Genomic DNA, 22,781 nt, shown 5'->3' on the forward strand with positions numbered 1-22,781 from the left:
GTATAAGTAATTACTCATATTTCAGTGTGGCCCATTTCTTTTGGCACCAGCTGCCTGAGTCCTCTTTCTTCTCACCTTGTCACTCATGGTTATGTGATCCTTTCCGTAGGTGCTCTTGATAGTAGCACACAATCAGCTGACCAGCTATGCGGTTTGATGTACTCTTTCCTAGATCCTAGGCCATAACAATCTGCCATTTGTCAAAGTCGTATGTGTCAGCAAAGTTCCCCATTTGTTGCCTGTATTGTCACTAGAATAGTGCCCTATTCACCTATGCTCCACTTATATATTTTCCTCATGAGTCGTTCCTGGAGTGCCAGCAAGCAGGATTCAGTCTCACTGTGGACCAAGTTCGTAATGTTCTGCTGCATCATTGTATTTATACTCCAGATCAGTCACCATTGTGACTAACCATCATTCATAAAGGTGATTGGCAATATGGACAATCAAGCTTCAAGTATATGTCACAGTAATATCAAAAATGGACGCAAACACAAGGAAGCAGACTGCTTTTTTGTGGAAATCATTGGAGGAACCTTTACTAACACACATTGCTGTTGAAGAAAGGAAAAGAGTCACCATTGCTGAAGACCGTAGAGACTTTAGAGAGGAAAGGATGTTCCAAATGAGAATTCTAATTAATATCTGGAATATAGTATGAAAAAAAGGCTCATTTACAGTCACCAAGTGAGGTAGTGCAATGGTTAGCACACTGGACCTGCATTTGGGAGGCCCCCCAGGGGCTACAGTGCTACTTCGCTTTCCATGCTGCAAGTCTGTCTTTCATCTCTACCTTCCAGTTGGTTGGTCTTCTTGGTGCCAGTTGTGTTTGGATTTGATTTGTGTTTTGGACACTTGTTTTCTTAAAGTCCAGCCTTCTACAACTTTTCCTTATTAATTATTGGTCCCCTTCTTGGTATTGACTTGAGCTACTTCTTTTCTAAATTATAGAGAAGTGCGGATTGTACAGAGAAGGTCACCCAGCATGGTGTATATTCCACCTTTGTGCCTTTCTCTCTTTGCACCCTTCTTTCTTGCAACCATACTATGCTCAGAGCCCAGCAGAATAGACCCTCTTGTGTGTGGGGGGGGGGTTGGGGGGGGGTTGGGTCGGGTCATAATGCAAGCCAAGGAGTATGTGTCCATCACGGCTGGGGCACAGGCAACAATTTGCTGATCAGGTAACCATTGCTGTGGCTGGGTGACACCAGTTGGGTAGTGTCCCCTTTCAGAGTGGGTAGTACTATGGCGGAAGATTTGCAAGTGAAGTGAATTAAACTTTCTTAAGCTGGTGAGTACACAGCCTCAGCAGTCTCTTCTGAAGTTAAGAGAGAGGTAAAACCCTAAAATATTCCCATTCCTGGCTGCTTCAAGGGAGGAACATAGGGCTGAGAGACAAGGTGAGAAATACACGCTCCAATACTTGCTTTGTTCTAGAATGGATTCTGGAACCTTCATCTTGGCCCTTTAAGGTGATTTGTTGCCTTAGAAGGTCAATGTGATGATATACTGCTGTGATGTCAAGCCATATATTCCTCCTCCCATGCGGTGCTACAAATGCATTGGATTTGGACACATCTTTGTGTTGGAGGGCCAGCCGTGTCTGTAAAGATTTTGCTGTCCTTTGCACACAAACCCACCCATGTTCCCAAGGCTGTACCATTTTCAAATATAAGAAGAAAATCCTGTAAAACAAAACCCTTGACTGCTTCGTATATCAAGAATTCAAGAAGAAATACAAATGTACACAGCCTTTGTGTATGAGAATGACATATGCTGCTGCTACAATGTCATCCTCTTTAGTGACTGTGCCATTGCCCTCCTTGTCTTCTATGTCTGGCCCGCAGGCCACACAACTACATGTGCTTGCCAGGTGGTTGAGGGTCCTACTGCTTCCCTCACACCCCCTTTGGGTTCATCGACTCCCTATTGGTGGGGACATCAGTCCCTAACCCCCAACTGGAGAAGCAAAGCCCTCCTCTGGCACCCCTTACAAGAAAGGCCTCCTTCGGGACACTCCTTTCCCAGGACTCTGCTGACCTGGAACAGGTTGCCAGCTGGTAGCTGAATGAGTCACAGGTTGCAGGTAGTAGGACTTCCCATTCCTCCTCTGTCCTAGAATCTGAGGCAAACAAGTCCTCACAGAAGTCTAAATCATCTAAGAGCAAGTAATAATCCTCTAAAAAGCAGGAGATTTTGATGATCCTCGTTCCATCAGAACCCACTTTTTCTGCCTCTGCATCTGATGCAGCATTCCTGGTTGCCCCAGTGGCCCCAGATCTCCCCAAGCACTCTGATTCGAAACAAATGTGTATTAATTGTATATCTTCACAACAGAGGCAGCAGGTGGCATGGAGATGTGAGACATGATCTGTCTATTCAGTCCCTTCATGGCCCCACAGAATATTGATAGCATGATCCTCCAGTGGAACTGTAGCGTCCCCCCCCCCCCCCCCCCCCCCCCGCCACATGGCTGAGATACATCATCTTTAGTGTACTTCTCCCATTTTTCCACATTGCCCTCCAGAAAACTTGATTCCCAGCAATGTGGACCCCTACTATCCATAGCTATTTTAAAAATCCCACTGACTGTGAAGGAACATAGGGTGGTAATTGCAGTTACATTGTGGACTCTGTCTACTGTTGAAACACAGCACTCAACATGACTTTGGGGGCTGTGGATGTTCGTGCAAAGGCACCTCTGAAATTTACCATCTGTAATGTGTATCTCCCTCCCAACAATGAAGTGTCTCAGAACACATTATCTGCATTGTTTTCTCAGATCCCCCTACACTTCCTAATACTGGGTGACTTAAATGCCCATAACCCTTTGTAGGGTGGACACTGGTCATGATAAAGCTGTCGAAAACTTGCTCGCAGAGCTCTATTCTTGCCTTTTAAATACTGGTGTTCCCACCCACTTCAGTGCGTCATATGGGTCTTATTCAGCCAACGACCTTTCCATTTGCATCTCAGGTCTTCCCCATTCCATCCATTGGAGAGTTCATGATGACCTGTGTGACAGTGATATGTTTACCATTTTGACCCTTTCTCAGCGACACTCACCTGGACATCCATCCTTCACAGGTTTGGGTGAAGATTCAATCCCTCTAAGCACACCATTACCTTGTAGTTGTACCTGTTATCTCTGTGAATGGTTACTGAACATCTTGCTTTTCATTATGCTTGTGCCTCTGCATCTGAGTATTATCAGTCTGCATTTCGTGTCCTCGAAAAGTGAGTAGAGCAATTTGCCTTTACCATTTACTACACTTCACCTGGAATCGTATTTTGTTCAGTGAGTGGCCTAGCCCTTTGCCCTGACTTGTCTCTAAGGCCAGACCACATCCACAGCCAAATGCTCATTTACCAGTGGACTGCCGACATCACATTATTGCCATTTCAACTATATCTGGAACAAAGGTAAGATCAGTCTTGTTGGCGAGAAAGTGGGATCATCCCAGTACTGAAACCAGGTAAATACTCCCTTGAGGTGGACAGCTGGCTACCAATTACGTTCACTAATGTTCTGTGCAAGTTGCTGGGATATGTGGTGAGGAGCCCACAGCTGTGTAGGTACCTTGAGTCTTGAGTTTTTTGGCTCCATCCCTGGATGAATTTCAACAAAGCTGTTCTGCTGCTGACGGTTTGGTCTGTCTTGAGTATGCTATTTGGTCAGCTTCCGCCCTGTGTCAGTATTTTGTTGCTGTCTTCTTTTACTTGCATAGGGCTTATAACACCACATGGCATCACCACGTCCTTGCTACCCTCAATGAGTTAGGTCTCTGGGGCCAGCTTCCAATTTTTGTCCAGAACTTCTTTCTTGTCTCACTGTACTTTCTAGGTTCAGGTTGGTGCTTCCCACGGTAACCCCATATACAAGAGACTGCGATCCCACAGGGCTCTGTATTGATTGTACCCCTCTTTCTAGCGGCTGTTGATGGTCTGGTTGGAGCTGTGGGCTCTACAGTGTCACTCTTCTTGTATGCTGAAAACTTGCTCCTCAACTGTGGGTGTTGCTGAATGCTGACTGCAAGGTGCCATACGAAAGGGCAGTCCTGGGCTCTCTCCACCACCAAGATGTGTTGTGCACTGCTGTACCTGTTGTACCATCCATCCCCAACCAGAACTCTACCTGGAGGACCAAATGCTCAATGTGATAGGGTCTTATCGTGTCCTGGGATTGGTCTTCGATGCCTAGTTGCCATGGCTTCCCCATCTTTGCTAACTTGAGCAAACATATTGGTCGCACCTTAATACTATTCACTGTCTCAGTAACAGCAGTTGGGGTACAGACCACTCTACACTTTTTGTCTCTACGACGCTCTGATCTTGTCTATCTTGTCAGTGGGAGCCTAACTGATGACTCAGCATCGCCTTCATCATGCATACTCTGGACATGATACGTGACTGTGGGATCCTACTTGCGACAGGTGCCTTTCGGACCGCGCGCGCGCGCACACACACACACACACACACACACACACACACACACACACACACACACACACACACACACACACTGCTCCCCTGGGCATCATGTTTCCAGGTAGGAGACCTACCTCCTGCAGCAGAGGCCAAGGTCAGAAGTCACAATTGCAGATTGCATACAGAGTCTCTGCTCTGAAATCCATCTTTCCAACTATCGCCTCTTGTCCGGGAGGAAACACTTGTACCCCCATGGTGTTTACTCCATCCTTGGATCTCCCTTGACCTCTCATTTGGTCTGAAAGACTTAATAGACCCTCTGGTTTTTCACTGCCTGCTGTTGTTCCTGGAAGTCCGTGGCACATTTTCAGGCTCAGATGTGTTATACATACAACCTCTGACAAGAAAGTTCAGTGAACGAAGTCAGAACGGTTGATAAGGCAACACTGGCAACCCACAACACTGCACCTGCGTAGCAGCCAGTGTTGACAACCTGGCCCCACCATATTTAGGTGAGCATTGTGTGTTCCATGTTAGACCTGTTGGACGAAGTGCTTATTTAGTGTGTTGGTTCTGAACTGAGGACAGGACAATGAATGATCGAAGGATCAATTTAAAGTTTTGTTTTAGGCTTGGCTAGACACCGAAAGAAACACATGCAATGCTGGTACATGTTTATGTGGATCATGCACTGTCCAGGAAGTGTGTGTACGAGTGGTTCACTCATTTTCGAGGAGGTGGGGAAAGTGGTTCTGGCAATTGCCGTAGTGGATGACTGGCGACTGCCGTCAGTGACGAAAGTGTGGACATTAATCACAAACAACCGTCGATTAACTGTGCGAGCGCTAGCGGATAAACTGCAGATGAACTGTTAATCTGTGCGACAAATCCTTACCCATTAGTTAGGGAAGAGGAAAACTTGTTGTCTTGTGCCACATCACTTGACTGATGATCAGAAGCAGCCATGTTTAGAGGCTTCACAGAATGTTGTCAAAATGGTCGATGCAACACCCTCTTTCTTGAACCATATTGTCACTGAAGATGAAACCTGTTGTCTTCGGTACAACCCTGAAACGAAATGGCAAAGCATGGAATGGCGTTCTCACCTCGTCAGAAAAAGATCAGAGCTGAAAAATCACACATCAAAACAATGCTCATCACCTGTTTTGATAGTCAAGGCATTATCCACAAGGAGTTTCTACCTGAGGGAACGACGACGAACGCTGCACAGGCGTTGAAATTTTGACCTGTTTCGTGCAACATCTATGCAGGGTACGACCCCAGTAAACACAACAAGATTGCTGGTTTTTAGTTCATGATGATGCTTGCCCACACACAGCCAATATCGTCAAACAGTTCCTGGCAAAAAAGGGGATGGTGCAACTTGAACATCCACCATACTCGCAGGATCTCAATCCTCCAAACTTCTTCCTATTCCCTCGACTCAAACTTGCTTTGAAAGGGAAGAGATTTGACAATATTCCTGACATCCCACAAAACATGATGCAACTCTTGAACACCATCCCGAAGGAAGACTTCATGCAAAATTTCCAGGATATGTATCGCAGAGCTCAATGGTGCATAGTTATGGGAGGTGACTATTTCTAAGGACAGTAAGGTAATTGTAGTTCATAGTTCATCTACATTAATGTTGCAAGACTATTCACCAAACTTTATTGTCAGAGGTTGTACTTGGCTCTATGGTCGTTGGATGAACCAGTTTTCATATACCAAGCAAGATGCAGTGAACTATGCTCCCTGCTGAACGGATGTATTGTATTCACTGCAGAATTCGTTGTCATTGCCAGAGACGTCATCCACCTTAGTTCTTACACTGGTGAGTCATTCTTAATTGACAGTGACTCCTTGAGTGGTCTCCTGGTTGGCAGTGTTATTCTCAACACCCGTTGGTTGTGACTGTCCAGGATCTCCTGTATGACCTCCACCTCCACCACTCTGGAGAATTGATCATTTTTGTATGTGTCCCTGGTTCACGTTGGGATCCCAGGGAATGAACATGCTGACCAATTGGCCAAGTTGACTACCAGGACGCTGACTTTGGAGTTGGTTGTACCAGAACTAGACCTCTGGTCTGTGCCGACAATTGTTGGAAGCTCGGAGTGCAGATTGGTGTGTCCTGGTTTCCCCGAATAAACTGCGAACCATAAAAAAGACCATCACCATGTGGCAATCTTCTTATTTGCTTCTTGCAGGGAATCTATTGTCCTCTCTCGGCTTCACATTGGCCACACTTAGCTGACTCACGATCACATACTCAGACTTGAGGATCCACCCCTCTGTCAGTGTGGTGCCTGTCACACAGTGACCCACATCTTACTGGACTGCACTGATTTAAAGAAACTGAACTTACTGACATGCTACCTCTGCTACTAGGAGATGACACCAAAGTAGCTGATTTGATTTTACATTTTATCTGTGAAAGTGGTTTTTACTCCTCTCTGTGATGTAGGATACATTAGCCTCATTGGCCATTTGAGGGATTTGGAGAGCTGTCCCGTCGACTGCTGTGACCCAAGTGGCCTATGACTACCCTTGCTTGGTGGTCCAGAATGGCTCCTGCCGTTTGCATCTTTGTAAATCATCTTATTCTTTAACATCTGTAGCTGGTTGACAGACTCGTCGTCATTCTTCTCTTCCCTAGGATTTTTATATCTTGTCCATGTAACTAGTTTCTTGTGGTCATGGAGGATGTGGAAGCAATGGTCGGATGCAGGGGGTGTCTTTCTGGGTGCATAATATGCCCCGGAGGTTCCAGCTGCTCTCTGGGGGGGGGGCAACAATCCCACCTTCACCCTTTATTCCTCTCTCACTTCTGCTAGCTTCCGTCTTTTGGCTTTCCTGATTCTCAGATACAGTTGAGTCCATTGGGATTTTTCTTGTGTGTCCTTCCTCTATGGACAGACAAAAAGATTAAGGGGTCAGATGACCTCATAGTTTTGTCTCATCGGGAGGATGATGGTTCAAATCTGTGTCCAAATTTATGTTTTCCGTGTTTTCTCTAAGTTTCTCAAGGCAATTGCTGGGAAATTTCCTTTGAAAAGGGCATGGCCAATTTCCTTGCCCATCATTTTGTAATCCATACATGCACTCTGTCTCTAATGTCCTTGCTTTTGCGTGGACATTATGCTCTAATCTTCCATCCTTCCTTCCTTATTTTATGAATAGCCGTACTGAAGTATTTTGGTGAATCTTCGGCATCAGGTCATATGGAATTTGCATTTACATTAGTAGAGTTAGAATCATGTATCATGGCCACATGTTGACCAATGTGTCAGGCATTATGTAAGCCCCTGTAAGGTACAAGAATGGCAGGAGCATGTGTCAAAATTACCTCCCATGACATCTGGTACCATGCTGTTCTTCAGTTTCTCCATTTCACAGGATTGGAATCAACCGTATGAGGAAGTTTCACAAGGTGACAAGCCGAAACAAACAGAGTTGCGTGCACTGCCTTATTTGCTATGCTGTCACTAAGGCCTGCTGAAACATCAGAATTTCGCAGGTTTCTTGTTGAAAACGTAATTTGGAAACATGGAGCACCTCTTGTGTGATCTGTGATTGTGAAGAATTGTTTGTCAGGATTGATGTCAGAAGTGGTTTCACAATGCAGTGCTGTCCACAGAATGACAGTTATATATCACTTTCAAACAAATTGCCTCATGGTATGTTTTAATTAGACATTGTCAGATATGCTCTTTATATACATTAGTGTTGAATGGAGAAACCTGAATATTATGCTGCATCTTGTGATATTCTTATACAATGCAGCAATCATTCTGTCAAAAGCGAGACACAACATGTTTTACACCATTTTTCTTCACCCATGCTTGAGAGCATGAAACAACAATGAATACTTTAATGTAATAATCCTGAGCATCGTCGTATGAAATGGAAATAAATGGCTATCACCAAATTGAAGAAGCAAGACAGCTAGCATGGATACGACCAGAATCAGGATGTGAATATTACTCAGGGCATATAATCCCCTAGACAACCAAGAAAAGTCAGGGAATTTTTTCATCCAGGAAAAACCCGGGAAAACAGTGGGAATTTTTCATTGTTTTAGTTCTCAATTAAATTTTTGTAATTTTGGCTGGGAAGTACTGATACTCTTAACAAAGAATTTTACTTCAGTCTGCTACAGCAGTACAATACAGAGTAGTAAAACGTAAACCAGAGAATAACACCAAAATAAAACTTTAGTTGCAAAGAAAATGTTCCATTTAGAGCAACAAAATACAGTGCATAGAAACATATCTGCTAACAGCAAAATGTTTCAAAAGGCCTTAGGACAAAGACTATGCAATGGTTTTTAACAAGAAACTGCTTTTGATGAGCCTGACATCGCAATTGTTTACATATTAAGCAGGTCATGGTAAAATACTGCTAATGATGGTTTGAGAAGTGTTACTTTCAAAGTAAATGCCCTTGTATGCAACATGAATTATGTTGTGTGTGAGAATGTGTGATGAATTTCATGAACTCTCATTCAAAACTTGGCACTTTGAAGACTACCGACTTAGAAAAATTTCGTACCCAGAGGACCAGCCATTTATGCCATCACTTACAATTTTATTGGCGTATATGTGTTTGGTACATCTGAAAGTATAGCACATGCTAAAAACAACCAAGGTTCAAGGTCAGTTTTTCATATTTATTTTAGTTCTTTTGTAGATTACAAATTATGCAATAATAATGGCAAAAAGTATATGCTTATCCTTAAAAAAAAAAGTGTGAGGTGAGTTCATAGCAATTTCACACTAATTGGCTTTCCTATGCAAAGGCCAAAGTGCTCTACGGAACATGTATTCTGCCAGGTAACCCAAGAAATGTTTGGTGCACCATACTGAAGTTTATAATCCTACTTGTCAGAAACATTCCGCTGCTGAAATTTAAGCTGTGCACTTGGGATTCTGCACAACCACATCCTCGGGAAGTACAGGAAAATACTTTAACTGTAATGTTACTGTTGGCTGACTGCATTACTTGTCCTATGCTCTGAAGATCTGTTGTCACTGGCTAGCAAGATCGTGTAACATTTGCTATGGTTGGCTGACAAAAGTTATCACAATCTCAGTTTCAGTGTTTCTGATGCCACCGTGCTGTATTTGGTGGAATTAGTATATATACATTTGTAATACAAAATGTGCAGTGTACACGTTGGTGCAGTGCATCAAAGAGCTTTCCAAAATGCCCCCCCCCCCCCCCCCAAAGTGCTGGAAAATTCTATGCTGATGTATAAAACATTTACCATTCGAAGGACTGATAAGTGTTAGGGCTCAGAGGGGAAGTATATTGTCACCACTGGGGAAGAAAATGTACTTTCATCTAGGATATAGTGTATTTTCACCCAGGAAAAAGTGTATTTTCAACCAGGAAATCTGGGCATAATAGAGGATTTTTTTTCCTTGTGCACTTGTACACCATGTTATAATGTCAATCACCGACCTGTAAGATAGTATGAATTTCTACACGTGTTGAGGAGGTCAGTCTTGTAACACAGCTGGAGTTATTGATGTACAAGTGTATGTACATCTATGTTCAGTGAGTGCACTGGCCACTACTAAAACAGTATCTCTGGCTGACCGTCCGTGAGATACCATCTACTTGGCAGATCGAAGATAATCGTGTCATGTAAGATTTGTTATTTCTGTAATGTTTTGGAACTTAACTTACGTATGGAATATTGGAATTTACTAAAACATTTTATGTATGTAAAATGGGTACACTTTGCTGAGGTAGGTAGTTCAGCACATTGTGTACTTTTGCTTATGTGTAATAAACATGCTGTCATCGTGAAATGTTGGTTGTTGTTGCTGTACTTGCTAATATAAGTGCTACTTGATTCTAGATTCTATATGTCAATGTATTAAAAACAGCAAAAGACCCAAGATACAAATTCAGTTTATAAGTAATTTCATGTTTTCAGACATTGTCATTGCCTGGTGAGAAAGGCAATGGTGTTTATTCACTCCTTGACCTTTGCTGCTCTTGTTGTGCAACACATTGAGCAAGGTGAGACACAGTGATTAACACATTTGACATACATTTGGGAGGAACAGGGCTCAAACCTTGCCTGTCTTCCCTGATTCAGGTGTTTCCTGGTTAGCTTGTATCATTTGAGACAAACATTGGGATGGTTCCTTCGACTATCAAATGGTCATTTCCTTCCTTATCCTATCACAGCTTGTGATCTTTCTAAATGACCTAAGTGCTGGTAGTGTTAAACACTAATCTTTCTTTATTTTGTCCAGTGAGTTGTGTGTGCTTTGATCACTTTTTAATAATCTGACACATTTGTAGGTTTTAAGTCCATTGGTTTCAAACAACTCAATTGTAGCCTGCTTCAGAGGAGCCCTGTTTTTGACTCGTCTACATATAGCTAGATGCATAAATATTTGAGAAACTGATCTTATTTACTACCATAACAAGTGCATAACACAGTGTAAAAATGATCACTTTTACCACCACACAAAGAAACTGTGTTCCAAATAATAGGTGTTCACATTATTTTGATAAGTATGTGTACACTGTGAATACTGATATTTTGATTCCCTACTGGTTTTGTACTGCAGCTCTTGGCTATAACAGTGCGGTTGTGATAAGTTGGTACTAGTTTTGGAATGTGTCAACTGCTCGGCATTTGTTGTGGCCTCACTGTCATTGTGGATGTTGGTATGTTTCAGTGTGTGTGTGTGTGTGTGTGTGTGTGTGTGTGTGTGTGTGTGTGAAATTGAATGAGAGTCAGTCAGTAGTGTTAAGAGATGCACAGTCATTTTGAAACAGACAGTTGTTACAGTCTACCCCTTTAACTGAGTGGTCAGTGTGTTTGACTGCCATCCAGCAGGCCTAGTTTTGACTTCCAGCCGGGTTGGACATTTTCTCGACCCCAGGACTGGGTGTTGTGTTATCCTCATCATTATCGACATGCAAGTCACCCAGTGTGGCATTAAATGGAAAGACTTGCAACTCATGGGCCTAACTTCCCCTGCTGGGGATCCCGGCCATCAGTGCCACACAATCATTTAATATTTTCCCGGTGGTCAGATGGAAAAAAAAGACAGAAAATCTGTTAGGTACCTTCAGGCCACAGTAAAATGGGAGTCAAGTCATGTATTCCTCTGCAGCGTTTGTAAATCAAAGTACATTCCCTGTAAGATGTCCAACAAAGTATGGTTACTGCCATCAGTATGAACTCCATGCATAATGTTTCTGTAGCAGGGATGTTGCCAAAGGGGGATGAAATTCATAAATCTCGAGACCATCCTTTTTTCAGTCGTTAACTGTCAGTTTGTCATGCTCCTTGCACCTAGTGAACTGTTACTGGTAAATAATAAATGTTGTTGTTGTGGTCTTCAGTCCTGAGGCTGGTTCGATGCAGCTCTCCATGCAAGCTTCTTCATCTCCCAGTACTTACTGCAACCTACTTTCTTCTGAATCTGCTTAGTGTATTCATCTCTTGTTCTCCCTCTACGATTTTTACCCTCCACGCTGCCCTCCAATGCTAAATTTGTGATCCCTTGATGCCTCAGAACATGGCCTACTAACCGGTCCCTTCTTTTTGTCAAGTTGTGCCACAAACTCCTCTTCTCCCCAATTCTATTCAATACTTCATCATTAGTTACGTGATCTACCCATATAATCTTCAGCATTCTTCTGTAGCACCACATTTCGAAAGCTTCTGTTCTCTTCTTGTCCAAACTATTTATCGTCCGTGTTTCACTTCCATACAAGGCTATACTCCATACAAATACTTTTAGAAACGACTTCCTGACACTTAAATCTATACTCGATGTTAACAAATTTCTCTTCTTCAGAAATGCTTTCCTTGCCATTGCCAGACTACATTTTATATCTTCTCTACTTCGACCTTCATCAGTTATTTTGCTCTCCAAATAGCAAAGCTCCTTTACTACTTTAAGTGTCTCATTGCCTAATCTACTTCCCTCAGCATCACCCGATTTAATTCAACCACATTCCATTATCCTCGTTTTGCTTTGGTTGTAGTTCATCTTATATCCTTCTTTCAAGACACTGTCCATTCTGTTCAACTGCTCTTCCAAGTCCTTTGCTGACTCTGACAGAATTACAATGTCATCGGCGAACCTCAAAGTTTTTATTTCTTCTCCATGGATTTTAATACCTACTCCGAATTTTTCTTTTGTTTCCTTTACTGCTTGCTCAATATACAGATTGAATAACATTGGGGAGAGCCTACAACCCTATCTCACTCCCTCCCCAACCACTGCTTCCCTTTCATGCCCCTCGACTCTTATAACTGCCATCTGGTTTCTGTACAAATTGTAAATAGCCTTTCGCTCCCTGTATTTTACCCCTGCCACCTTTAGAATTTGAAAGAGAGTATTCCAGTCAGCATTGTCAAAAGCTTTCTCTAAGTCTACAAATGCTAGAAACGTAGGTTTGCCTATCCTTAATCTTTCTTCTAAGATAAGCTGTAGCCTCAGTATTGCCTCACGTGTTCCAATATTTCTACAGAATCCAAACTGATCTTCCCCAAGGTTGGCTTCTACCAGTTTCTCCTTTCGCCTGTAAAGAATTCGTGTTAGTATTTTGCAACTGTGACTTATTAAACTGATAGTTCGGTAATTTTCACATCTGTCAACACCTGCTTTTTTTGGGATTGGAATTATTATATTCTTCTTGAAGTCTGAGGGTATTTTGCCTGTCTCATACATCTTGTTCACCAGATGCAGATGGTAGAGTTTTGTCAGGACAGGCTCTCCCAAGGCCGTCAGTAGTTCTAATGGAATGTTGTCTACTCCCGGGGCCTTGTTTTGACTCAGGTCTTTCAATGCTCTGTCAAACTCTTCACTCAGTATCGTATCTCCCATTTCATCTTCATCTACATCCTCTTCCATTTCCATAAAATTGTCCTCAAGTACATCGCCCTTGTATAGACCCTCTATATACTCCTTCCACCATTCTGCCTTCCCTTCTTTGCTTAGAACTGGGTTGCCATCTGAGCTCTTGATGTCCATACAAGTGGTTCTCTTATCTCGAAAGGTCTCTTTAATTTTCCTGTAGGCAGTATGTATCTTACCCCTCGTGAGATAAGCCTCTACATCCTTACATTTGTCCTGTAGCCATCCCTGCTTAGCCATTTTGCACTTCCTGTCGATCTCATTTTTGAGACATTTGTATTCCTTTTTGCCTGCTTCATTTACTGCATTTTTATATTTTCTCCTTTCATCAATTAAATTCAATATTTCTTCTGTTACCCAAGGATTTCTACTAGCCCTCGTCTTTTTACCTACTTGATCCTGTGCTGCCTTCACTACTTCATCCCTCAGAGCTACCCATTCTTCTTCTACTGTACTTCTTTCCCCCATTCCTGTCAATTGTTCCCTTATGCTCTCCCTGAAACTCTGTACAACCTGTGGTTTAGTCAGTTTATGCAAGTCCCATTTCCTTAAATTCCCACCTTTTTGCAGTTTCTTCAGTTTCAATCTACAGTTCATAACCAACAGATTTTGGTCAGAGTCCACATATGCCTCTGGAAATGTCTTGCAATTTAAAACCTGGTTCCTAAATCTCTGTCTTACCATTATATAATATATCTGAAACTTCCTGGCAGATTAAAACTGTGTGCCGGACCGAGACTCGAACTCGGGACCTTTGCCTTTCGCGGCCAAGCGCTCTACCGACTGAGCTACCCAAGCATGACTCACCCCCAGTCCTCACAGCTTTAATTCCATCAGTATCTTGTCTCCTACCTTCCAAACTTCACAGAAGCTCTCCTGGTTCGCAGCAGAGCTTCTGTGAAGTTGGGAAGGTAGGAGACGAGGTACTGGCGGAATTAAAGCTGTGAGGATGGGGCGTGAGTCATGCTTGGGTAGCTCAGTCGGTAGAGCACTTGCCCGCGAAAGGCAAAGGTCCCGAGTTCGAGTCTCGGTCCGGCACACAGTTTTAATCTGTCAGGAAGTTTCATATCAGCACACACTCTGCTGATACCTTCTAGTATCTCCAGGATTCTTCCAGGTATACAACCTTCTTTCATGATTCTTGAACCAAGTGTTAGCTATGATTAAGTTATGCTCTGTGCAAAATTCTACCAGAGGGCTTCCTCTTTCATTACTTAGCCCCAATCCATATTCACCTACTATGTTTCCTTCTCTCCCTTTTCCTACTCTCGAATTCGAGTCACCCATGACTATTAAATTTTTGTCTCCCTTCACTACCTGAATAATTTCTTTTATCTCGTCATACATTTCATCAATTTCTTCATCATCTGCAGAGCTAGTTGGCATATAATCTTGTACTACTGTAGTAGGCATGGGCTTTGTGTCTATCTTGGCCACAATAATGTGTTCACTATGCTGTTTGTAGTAGCTAACCCGCACTCCTATTTTTTTATTCATTCATTATTATATTTAAGTTGATATACATACACAGCGTTAAAAATACAAAATCAAATAGGGGTAATGCAGGAGTAGGTTTAATAATGAATAAAAAAAATAGGAGTACGGGTTAGCTACTACAAACAGTATAGTGAACGCATTATTGTGGCCAAGATAGACACAAAGCCCATGCCTACTACAGTAGTACAAGTTTATATGCCAACTAGCTCTGCAGATGATGAAGAAATTGATGAAATGTATGACGAGATAAAAGAAATTATTCAGGTAGTGAAGGGAGACGATAATTTAATAGTCATGGATGACTGGAATTCGTCAGTAGGAAAAGGGAGAGAAGGAAACATAGTAGGTGAATATGGATTGGGGGGGAAGAAATGAAAGAGGAAGCCGCCTTGTAGAATTTTGCACAGAGCATAACTTAATCATAGCTAACACTTGGTTCAAGAATCATAAACGAAGGTTGTATACCTGGAAGAATCCTGGAGATACTAAAAGGTATCAGATAGATTATATAATGGTAAGACAGAGATTTAGGAACCAGGTTTTAAATTGTAAGACATTTCCAGGGGCAGATGTGGATTCTGACCACAATCTATTGGCTATGAACTGCAGATTGAAACTGAAGAAACTGCAAAAAGGTGGGAATTTAAGGAGATGGGACCTGCATAAACTGACTAAACCACAGGTTGTACAGAGTTTCAGGGAGAGCATAAGGGAACAATTGACAGGAATGGGGGAAAGAAATACAGTAGAAGAAGAATGGGTAGCTCTGAGGGATGAAGTAGTGAAGGCAGCAGAGGATCAAGTAGGTAAAAAGATGAGGGCTAATAGAAATCCTTGGGTAACAGAAGAAATATTGAATTTAATTGATGAAAAGAGAAAATATAAAAATGCAGTAAATGAAGCAGGCAAAAAGGAATACAAACGTCTCAAAAATGAGATTGACAGGAAGTGCAAAATGGCTAAGCAGGGATGGCTAGAGGACAAATGTAAGGATGTAGAGGCTTGTCTCACTAGGGGTAAGATAGATACTGCCTACAGGAAAATTAAAGAGACCTTTGGAGAGAAGAGAACCACTTGTATGAATATCAAGAGCTCAGATGGAAACCCAGTTCTAAGCAAAGAAGGGAAGGCAGAAAGGTGGAAGGAGTATATAGAGGGTTTATACAAGGGTGATGTACTTGAGGACAATATTATGGAAATGGAAGAGGATGTAATTGAAGATGAAATGGGAGATAAGATACTGCGTGAAGAGTTTGACAGAGCACTGAAAGACCTGAGTCGAAACAAGGCCCCGGGAGTAGACAACATTCCATTAGAACTACTGATGGCCTTGGGAGAGCCAGTCATGACAAAACTCTACCATCTGGTGAGCAAGATGTATGAGACAGGCGAAATACCCACAGACTTCAAGAATAATATAATAATTCCATTCCCAAAGAAAGCTGGTGTTGACAGATGTGAAAATTACCAAACTATCAATTTAATAATTCACAGCTGCAAAATACTAACACGAATTCTTTACAGACGAATGGAAAAACTGGTAGAAGCGGACCTCGGGGAAGATCAGTTTGGATTCCGTAGAAATGTTGGAACACGTGAGGGAATACTAACCTTACGACTTATCTTAGAAGAAAGATTAAGAAAAGGTAAACCTACGTTTCTAGCATTTGTAGACTTAGAGAAAGCTTTTGACAATGTTGACTCGAATACTCTCTTTCAAATTCTAAAGGTGGCAGGGATAAATTACAGGGAGCGAAAGGTGAGGTTCGCCGATGACATTGTAATTCTGTCAGAGACAGCAAAGGACTTGGAAGAGCAGTTGAACGGAATGGACAGTGTCTTGAAAGGAGGATATAAGATGAACATCAACAAAAGCAAAACGAGGATAATGGAATGTAGTCAAATTAAATCGGGTGATGCTGAGGGGATTAGATTAGGAAATGAGACACTTAAAGTAGTAAAGGAGTTTTGCTATTTAGGGAGCAAAATAACTGATGATGGTCGAAGTAGAGAGGATATAAAATTTAGACTGGCAATGGCAAGGAAATCGTTTCTGAAGAAGAGAAATTTGTTAACATCGAGTATACATTTAAGTGTCAGGAAGTCGTTTCTGAAAGTATTTGTATGGAGTGTAGCCATGTATGGAAGTGAAACATGGACGATAACCAGTTTGGACAAGAAGAGAATAGAAGCTTTCGAAATGTGGTGCTACAGAAGAATGCTGAAGATCACGCAACTAATGAGGAGGTATTGAATAGGATTGGGGAGAAGAGAAGTTTGTGGCACAACTTGACTAGAAGAAGGGATCGGTTGGTAGGACATGTTTTGAGGCATCAAGGGATCACAAATTTAGCATTGGAGGGCAGCGTGGAGGGTAAAAATCGTAGAGGGAGACCAAGAGATCAATACACTAAGCAGATTCAGAAGGATGTAGGTTGCAGTAGGTACTGGGAGATGAAGAAGCTTGCACAGGATAGAGTAGCATGGAGAGCTGCATCAAACCAGTCTCAGGACTGAAGACCACAACAACAACAACATTAAACCTACTCCTGCATTACCCCTATTTCATTTTGTATTTATAACCCTGTATTCACCTGACCATAAGTCTTGTTCCTCCTGCCACCGAACTTCACTAATTCCCACTATATCTAACTTTAACCTATCCATTTCCCTTTTTAAATTTTCTAACCTACCTGCCCGATTAAGGGATCTGACATCCCACGCTCTGATCCGTAGAACGCCAGTTTTCTTTTTCCTGATAAGAAATAACTATCACATGCAATTAAACAATTGAGCATATGTCCACAGTATTTGTCGCGGTGACAGTAAAGAAATTTAGCTGTGTTGGGCACTGTTGCATTTCGTGATATGTTGCTCAGAAAGACTGCTTATGTTGGCAGCATGCATATGGTCGGGAAAATGACTTACAGCTTCGAAACTGTTATGGAAAGAGAAAACCCCCTCACATAGTTTAATTCCATTAGTACAATCAAATATTGTGACTGACGTGTACTACAAATAGGAGTGAACATGAATACTCAGTTAAATTAGGAACAGTAATGTTGCTGATGTGAAATTTAAAGGAAGTATTAGGGAGGGAAGGAGGAAGGGATATCAACGTAACATAGTGTACAATTATATAGAAACATATGTTTTGGTGTGTGATCGTGTGTTTGGAAGTAAATATGGGGAAGTTGGTGTCAGTGGAACAAGTTGTTGCCTTGCAGAAATGAAGCTGCTAGGCTGGGTTGTGAGACTTGACTTGATAGTTCATTTGTTAAGAGCATTCCCCACAAAAAGCAGGAATCCAAATTTGAGTCCCAGTCTGGCGTACAGTTTTTATCTGCCAGGCAGTTTGAAAACAGTGCGTAGGTGAGGTGTACTACTGGTATATGTGTTTGCATCTTTTGGTGTAATTGCGTGTGAGGGTGAGGGAGGTTGAGAGAGTTCATGTCTGCAGAGGCACATGGATATTCTGGTGTGCTGGAGTTTTCATTTAACATTTTGATCACTCATTACAGATTTTTATCTAGATAAGTTACTGTTATATAATGAGTTGTCATCTGTTGTCAAGATCATCTATTGTGTCTGTTACATTTTTTATTTGTTGTTTATTCTGTATAAATTGACATATGTAATATTAGAAATAATATAATATAAAATATGTGTGTTATGTAGAACCGTGTAGAGTTTATTTGTGTAATAAATTGCAGGGTTGTTAAAGTATGACATGGGAAATGATTGCTTTTCATTTACTGCAGAACAGTCATTTAATTTTCGTATTATTTCAGGAATATGGAAGAGAGAATCCCTTCAATACTGACATGGACTTTCAGTTCCTACCTTTACGAACAAAGGTTGAAATATTGCATGCTTTGTGTGATTTTCGATTAGATGCTGATGATGTCCAGGATGTACTGAAGGTATGAATCTGGTGGTTTTAAAATTGATTTTATCCCTAAGAAGTAATTTATCTATATGCTTCCAAAATTTCAACAATTAATTTCTGAATTTACTCTCAGGTTTGTTAGATTACAGCTTCACCCTCTTATAAGTATTATCAGGTGGTGCCAATTGTAGACTATACATGAAATGTTCGCATTGTGTTGTTCACTATGGGTATTCTTAAACACAACCACAAGTTTGTTTTAAATGCATGTCTCGTAAAAGTTTTTGTTTTCCACTCAAGCTAATTTTGTAACAGTTTTGAAGGGTCATAAATACAGTAATATCACTTAATTAAATTTGTCTTTTTTATGAAGTCTTCTGTTGCTTCTTGATAGAACATTTCCATATTGAGGGTTGAATAACACTTAGACGGTTTTTTGTTCCACTGATTTTTATTTGTATGAACTAGTTTTCGGCTTATTAGGCCATCTTCAGGTAACTACTGGCTATTGTTATGCCAGTAGTTATCTGAAGATGGCCTAATAAGTCGAAAACTAGTTCATACAAATAAAAATAAGTAGAACAAAAAAACCACCTAAGTTTTATTCGACCCTCAATAAATTTGTCTTTATTTTCTTATATCATCAGGACAAACATTGCTGTAGTTGTAAAATGAGCTTTGGCTGTGTTTAAGAATGCAGATAAAGAGAATATATTTTGTGACTGATTCTGATGCAACTCTCTTCTCAAATATTTATGAACAGGATATCATTATTCACATACCAGAACTAAAAGTTTGCGCACAAGCATAAACAGCAGCTTTATTTATGCTTGGGTGCATATTTTCATTTATGAAATGTTTTACTCAAAAAAGTGATCCATAGCGAGAACTCACTTTGTCACAGGGCTATACCAACAGCTATGTTAAAGTTCAAACTGGTGCACATTCTTACCTGGCAGTGCAAGGATGGAAAGTGATCAGATGTGATATTCAGCAGCAGTTTCTGCAGAATAATGCAAAGAAATATCAAGTTTTGAAAAAAATTGTACAGCTTTTGTAACGCAGGACTGGACTGCAATGCTAGTAAAGAAAAACTTAGGGAAAAAACTCCAATTCTATGATTATGATCATGATGTGTTCTATTAAAACAGTAAAAAGTAGGAATTCCATCATGGTATAGATATAAACTGGGGCTGCTAACAGGGTGAAGAAAAAATTCCGCCTTAAGCAATCGACATGCAATTACTCACCCCAGTTCGAGACAAAAGTGTATCTAGCAAAACATAGTGCTACCAATAGGTTTAATAGAAATGGAATTTAAAAAATAAGGTTCTGGCAGTGCTGTAACTGCATGCAGGTAGCATGAACTGTGCACTGTGCTGGAGCTGTCCCAATAGCTCAGTGAGATGAAACATTTAATTTTTTAAAATTTTTTGTTTTTCCTCCCTTCCAATTAAATTATCAGATTGTATCCATTTTACACTTCCACAATGCGTTATCTTGTGTATATCTTTCTGTTACTATTACTTTATATAAACATTAAGACATAAAATGAACTTCTTACAGATATAAACAACCATTTTGTTTTGTCCATGACACAAATAAAGCCAGTAGAAAATCATTGTGGCTACAGTAACATCATCTGTATCCAATGAGGTACAGAATGCGTAACAGGTAGGCTACACAAGATTGCACACTATGCTACTCACAGTTAATTCCATTCTATACGTTTGATGTCCAGGCCTATCTTCACAGAATCAGTACATACACATATGAGCAACACTCAGTTTAGAGATGATGTTCAAAGCGACCATCTTGCATTTGCAAGCTGCACACACGCAAGGTATTTGCTCATGTACATCCTTGGGTGAAATACTATAAACTTTTTTCTGTAAGTGTCCCCACAGATAAAAACTTATTGGATTAAGATCCAGAACGTTGGACCTCCATGACCAATCCATTTTCCTGGAAATGCTTGTGGCAATGCACCATCATGCCACAACCATGGGTGGCATGTGGGTTGTGTTACGACAAATAATGTGTGTTGTGGAGGTTGAAAATACCTTCCCGAGTGAATCTGGAATCATCATTCCATATCACATTATCTATAAAATGGTAATTATCCTCCACTTGGTGCAAAAGCCATTCACAAAACTATACTTGTCAAATGCAGTCATTGGCCCCAGGTGTTGAGTTAACATGTAATGCAGTTCTTCATTGTGCGACACTTCAGCAACCAATCTTTGAGGTGTCTGCAACTGTCTTGCAATATCAAGGGCATTTTGCTGAGGTGATTGGTTAACTGGTTTCAAGAATCACATCCTTTGTTAGTGGAGTACGCCTAGTCCGTGGACAATCTCAGTCCATTACTTGTGGATGAAGATTACTGGTTTCCCGAAGGCATAGCTCCAGGCGACAAAAAACATTCTTATTGCGATGGTGCCTTTGAGGGTACCCTGCAGCATATGCACGAGCAGCAGCAGCATGAGCATCAGCTTGGTTATCTGATGCACCCAGCATCAAAAGAATATCAACATATTCATCATTTGTGTTCTACATGGGGAAGTTGACACACATGAACTTGACATGAAAAGTTATGGTTGTGCGCTGTTCAGTTAATACACACATGCATGCAGTTTAATGGATCCCATTGTTATGTGATAGGCTGTGTGTCATGTGACAAAATAATGTCCTGCTTGTAAATGATGAGAACTAGGGAACTGACATCTAAAAAAATTAAAAAGCAGGCTTGCGTTGGTTGGAACCGTAGCCCCATGGTGTACGTCGGTTTGATTCCCCAGCAGTCTACTCAGTGAACTACAATGGTTGTTATGGTAGTAGGAGGTAATACCTGTTCCTCTGTATGTTCTGATGTATTGCACGATGTGTCATTGTTGACAGCTTTTCATTTTTGTACAAGTGTTTTCAGAATGCACTCGATCTGATTTTGCTAGATAAACTTTTTATCTTGAACCTGGATGAGGAATTGTAAGTCGACACCTGGGTGCGGCATTTTTTCTTCACCCTGTATACAAGTAAGCAAGTGAAGCACTACGTACAGAAATTTATGTACCATGTTTATGATGAGATCAATGATAAGTGTATGCCAGGTTTGTGAGATGTTGCAAATGCGTGGGAGTATATTCCTTTAGTTTTTTACAGATATAAAACATTTTGCAAAGCACAGTTGTGAAAGTCTTGGCAGCAGCAGTAGTTTTAGTTGTAAAAAGTAAGAAGATATTAACTGCATCTGTAAGCAATACATGAATCTATAAATATGAAAGGAGCAGTTGCCCTTTTCTGTCCTATTAGGTGTTGCATAACATAAAAAAGTAATAGTGCTTCTTTTGAATTCTGTGTACTGGTTTGTGGCTATTTATATATTTGAGAGAAGAGGGTTGATAAACTTTGTGTAGAGGCTGTAGGAAATATTGATCTACTTCTGGACTTGTCAGTGCAAGGATATTGCTACTGCATCTCTTAAACAGTGTCTAGGGCATTCTAATATCAGTCTGAAGTACTGCAAACACTTTGTAGCTATGCAGTGTGCAGTGCCTTGTTAACCACTTAACTGCATTCCCTTTACACGATATGGAATTAGAATCTTCCTAGCGCACGCCATATGCAGTCATGACTTTATGTATATTTAACTCTGGATTTAACTGACTGTTGTTGGGTCCATGGCTGACAAAAATCACAGAACCCTATGTTTGAATAAAATGAAACTAATGTTAAAATCTCTTTTCAGAACTTGGAATCAGATAGTTTAAGGGTTGAGCCCCTTGGTCATGATGAAAACCATTCAGCATACTGGTACTTCTATGGAACGAGATTGTATAGGGAAGATTATCCTAAAGCTGTAAGTAGAGGAAACAGAAGCTATAATTGTTGCTATAAGTGTTAGATTTTTTTAAAAGTTATATTGTTAAAGTTTTTAATTATGTTGAATTTGTAGGAAGTGTGAGGAATGGATTTTTGTTGGTAGGTATTTCTGGAATTCTATTCCAATTTTTGTGTGGAACAACAGTTATATGCTGACGTAAAGGGGGGGGGGGGGGTTGCTT

At 41.0% G+C, this 22,781-nt stretch overlaps 1 protein-coding gene across 1 annotated transcript in view; it reads left to right on the top strand.

Annotated features, from left to right (window-relative positions):
* LOC126259262 (mucin-12) overlaps nucleotides 1-22,781 on the top strand; it is a 310,106-nt gene that overhangs the window by 52,977 nt on the left and 234,348 nt on the right. The window contains exons 4-5 of the mRNA XM_049955895.1: nucleotides 18,620-18,751; nucleotides 22,466-22,576. Coding sequence (XP_049811852.1) covers nucleotides 18,620-18,751; nucleotides 22,466-22,576 — 243 coding nt within the window. The remainder of the gene's footprint in view (nucleotides 1-18,619; nucleotides 18,752-22,465; nucleotides 22,577-22,781) is intronic.

The sequence above is a fragment of the Schistocerca nitens genome, chromosome 5 (assembly GCF_023898315.1).
Source record: "Schistocerca nitens isolate TAMUIC-IGC-003100 chromosome 5, iqSchNite1.1, whole genome shotgun sequence".
NCBI lineage: Eukaryota > Metazoa > Arthropoda > Insecta > Orthoptera > Acrididae > Schistocerca > Schistocerca nitens.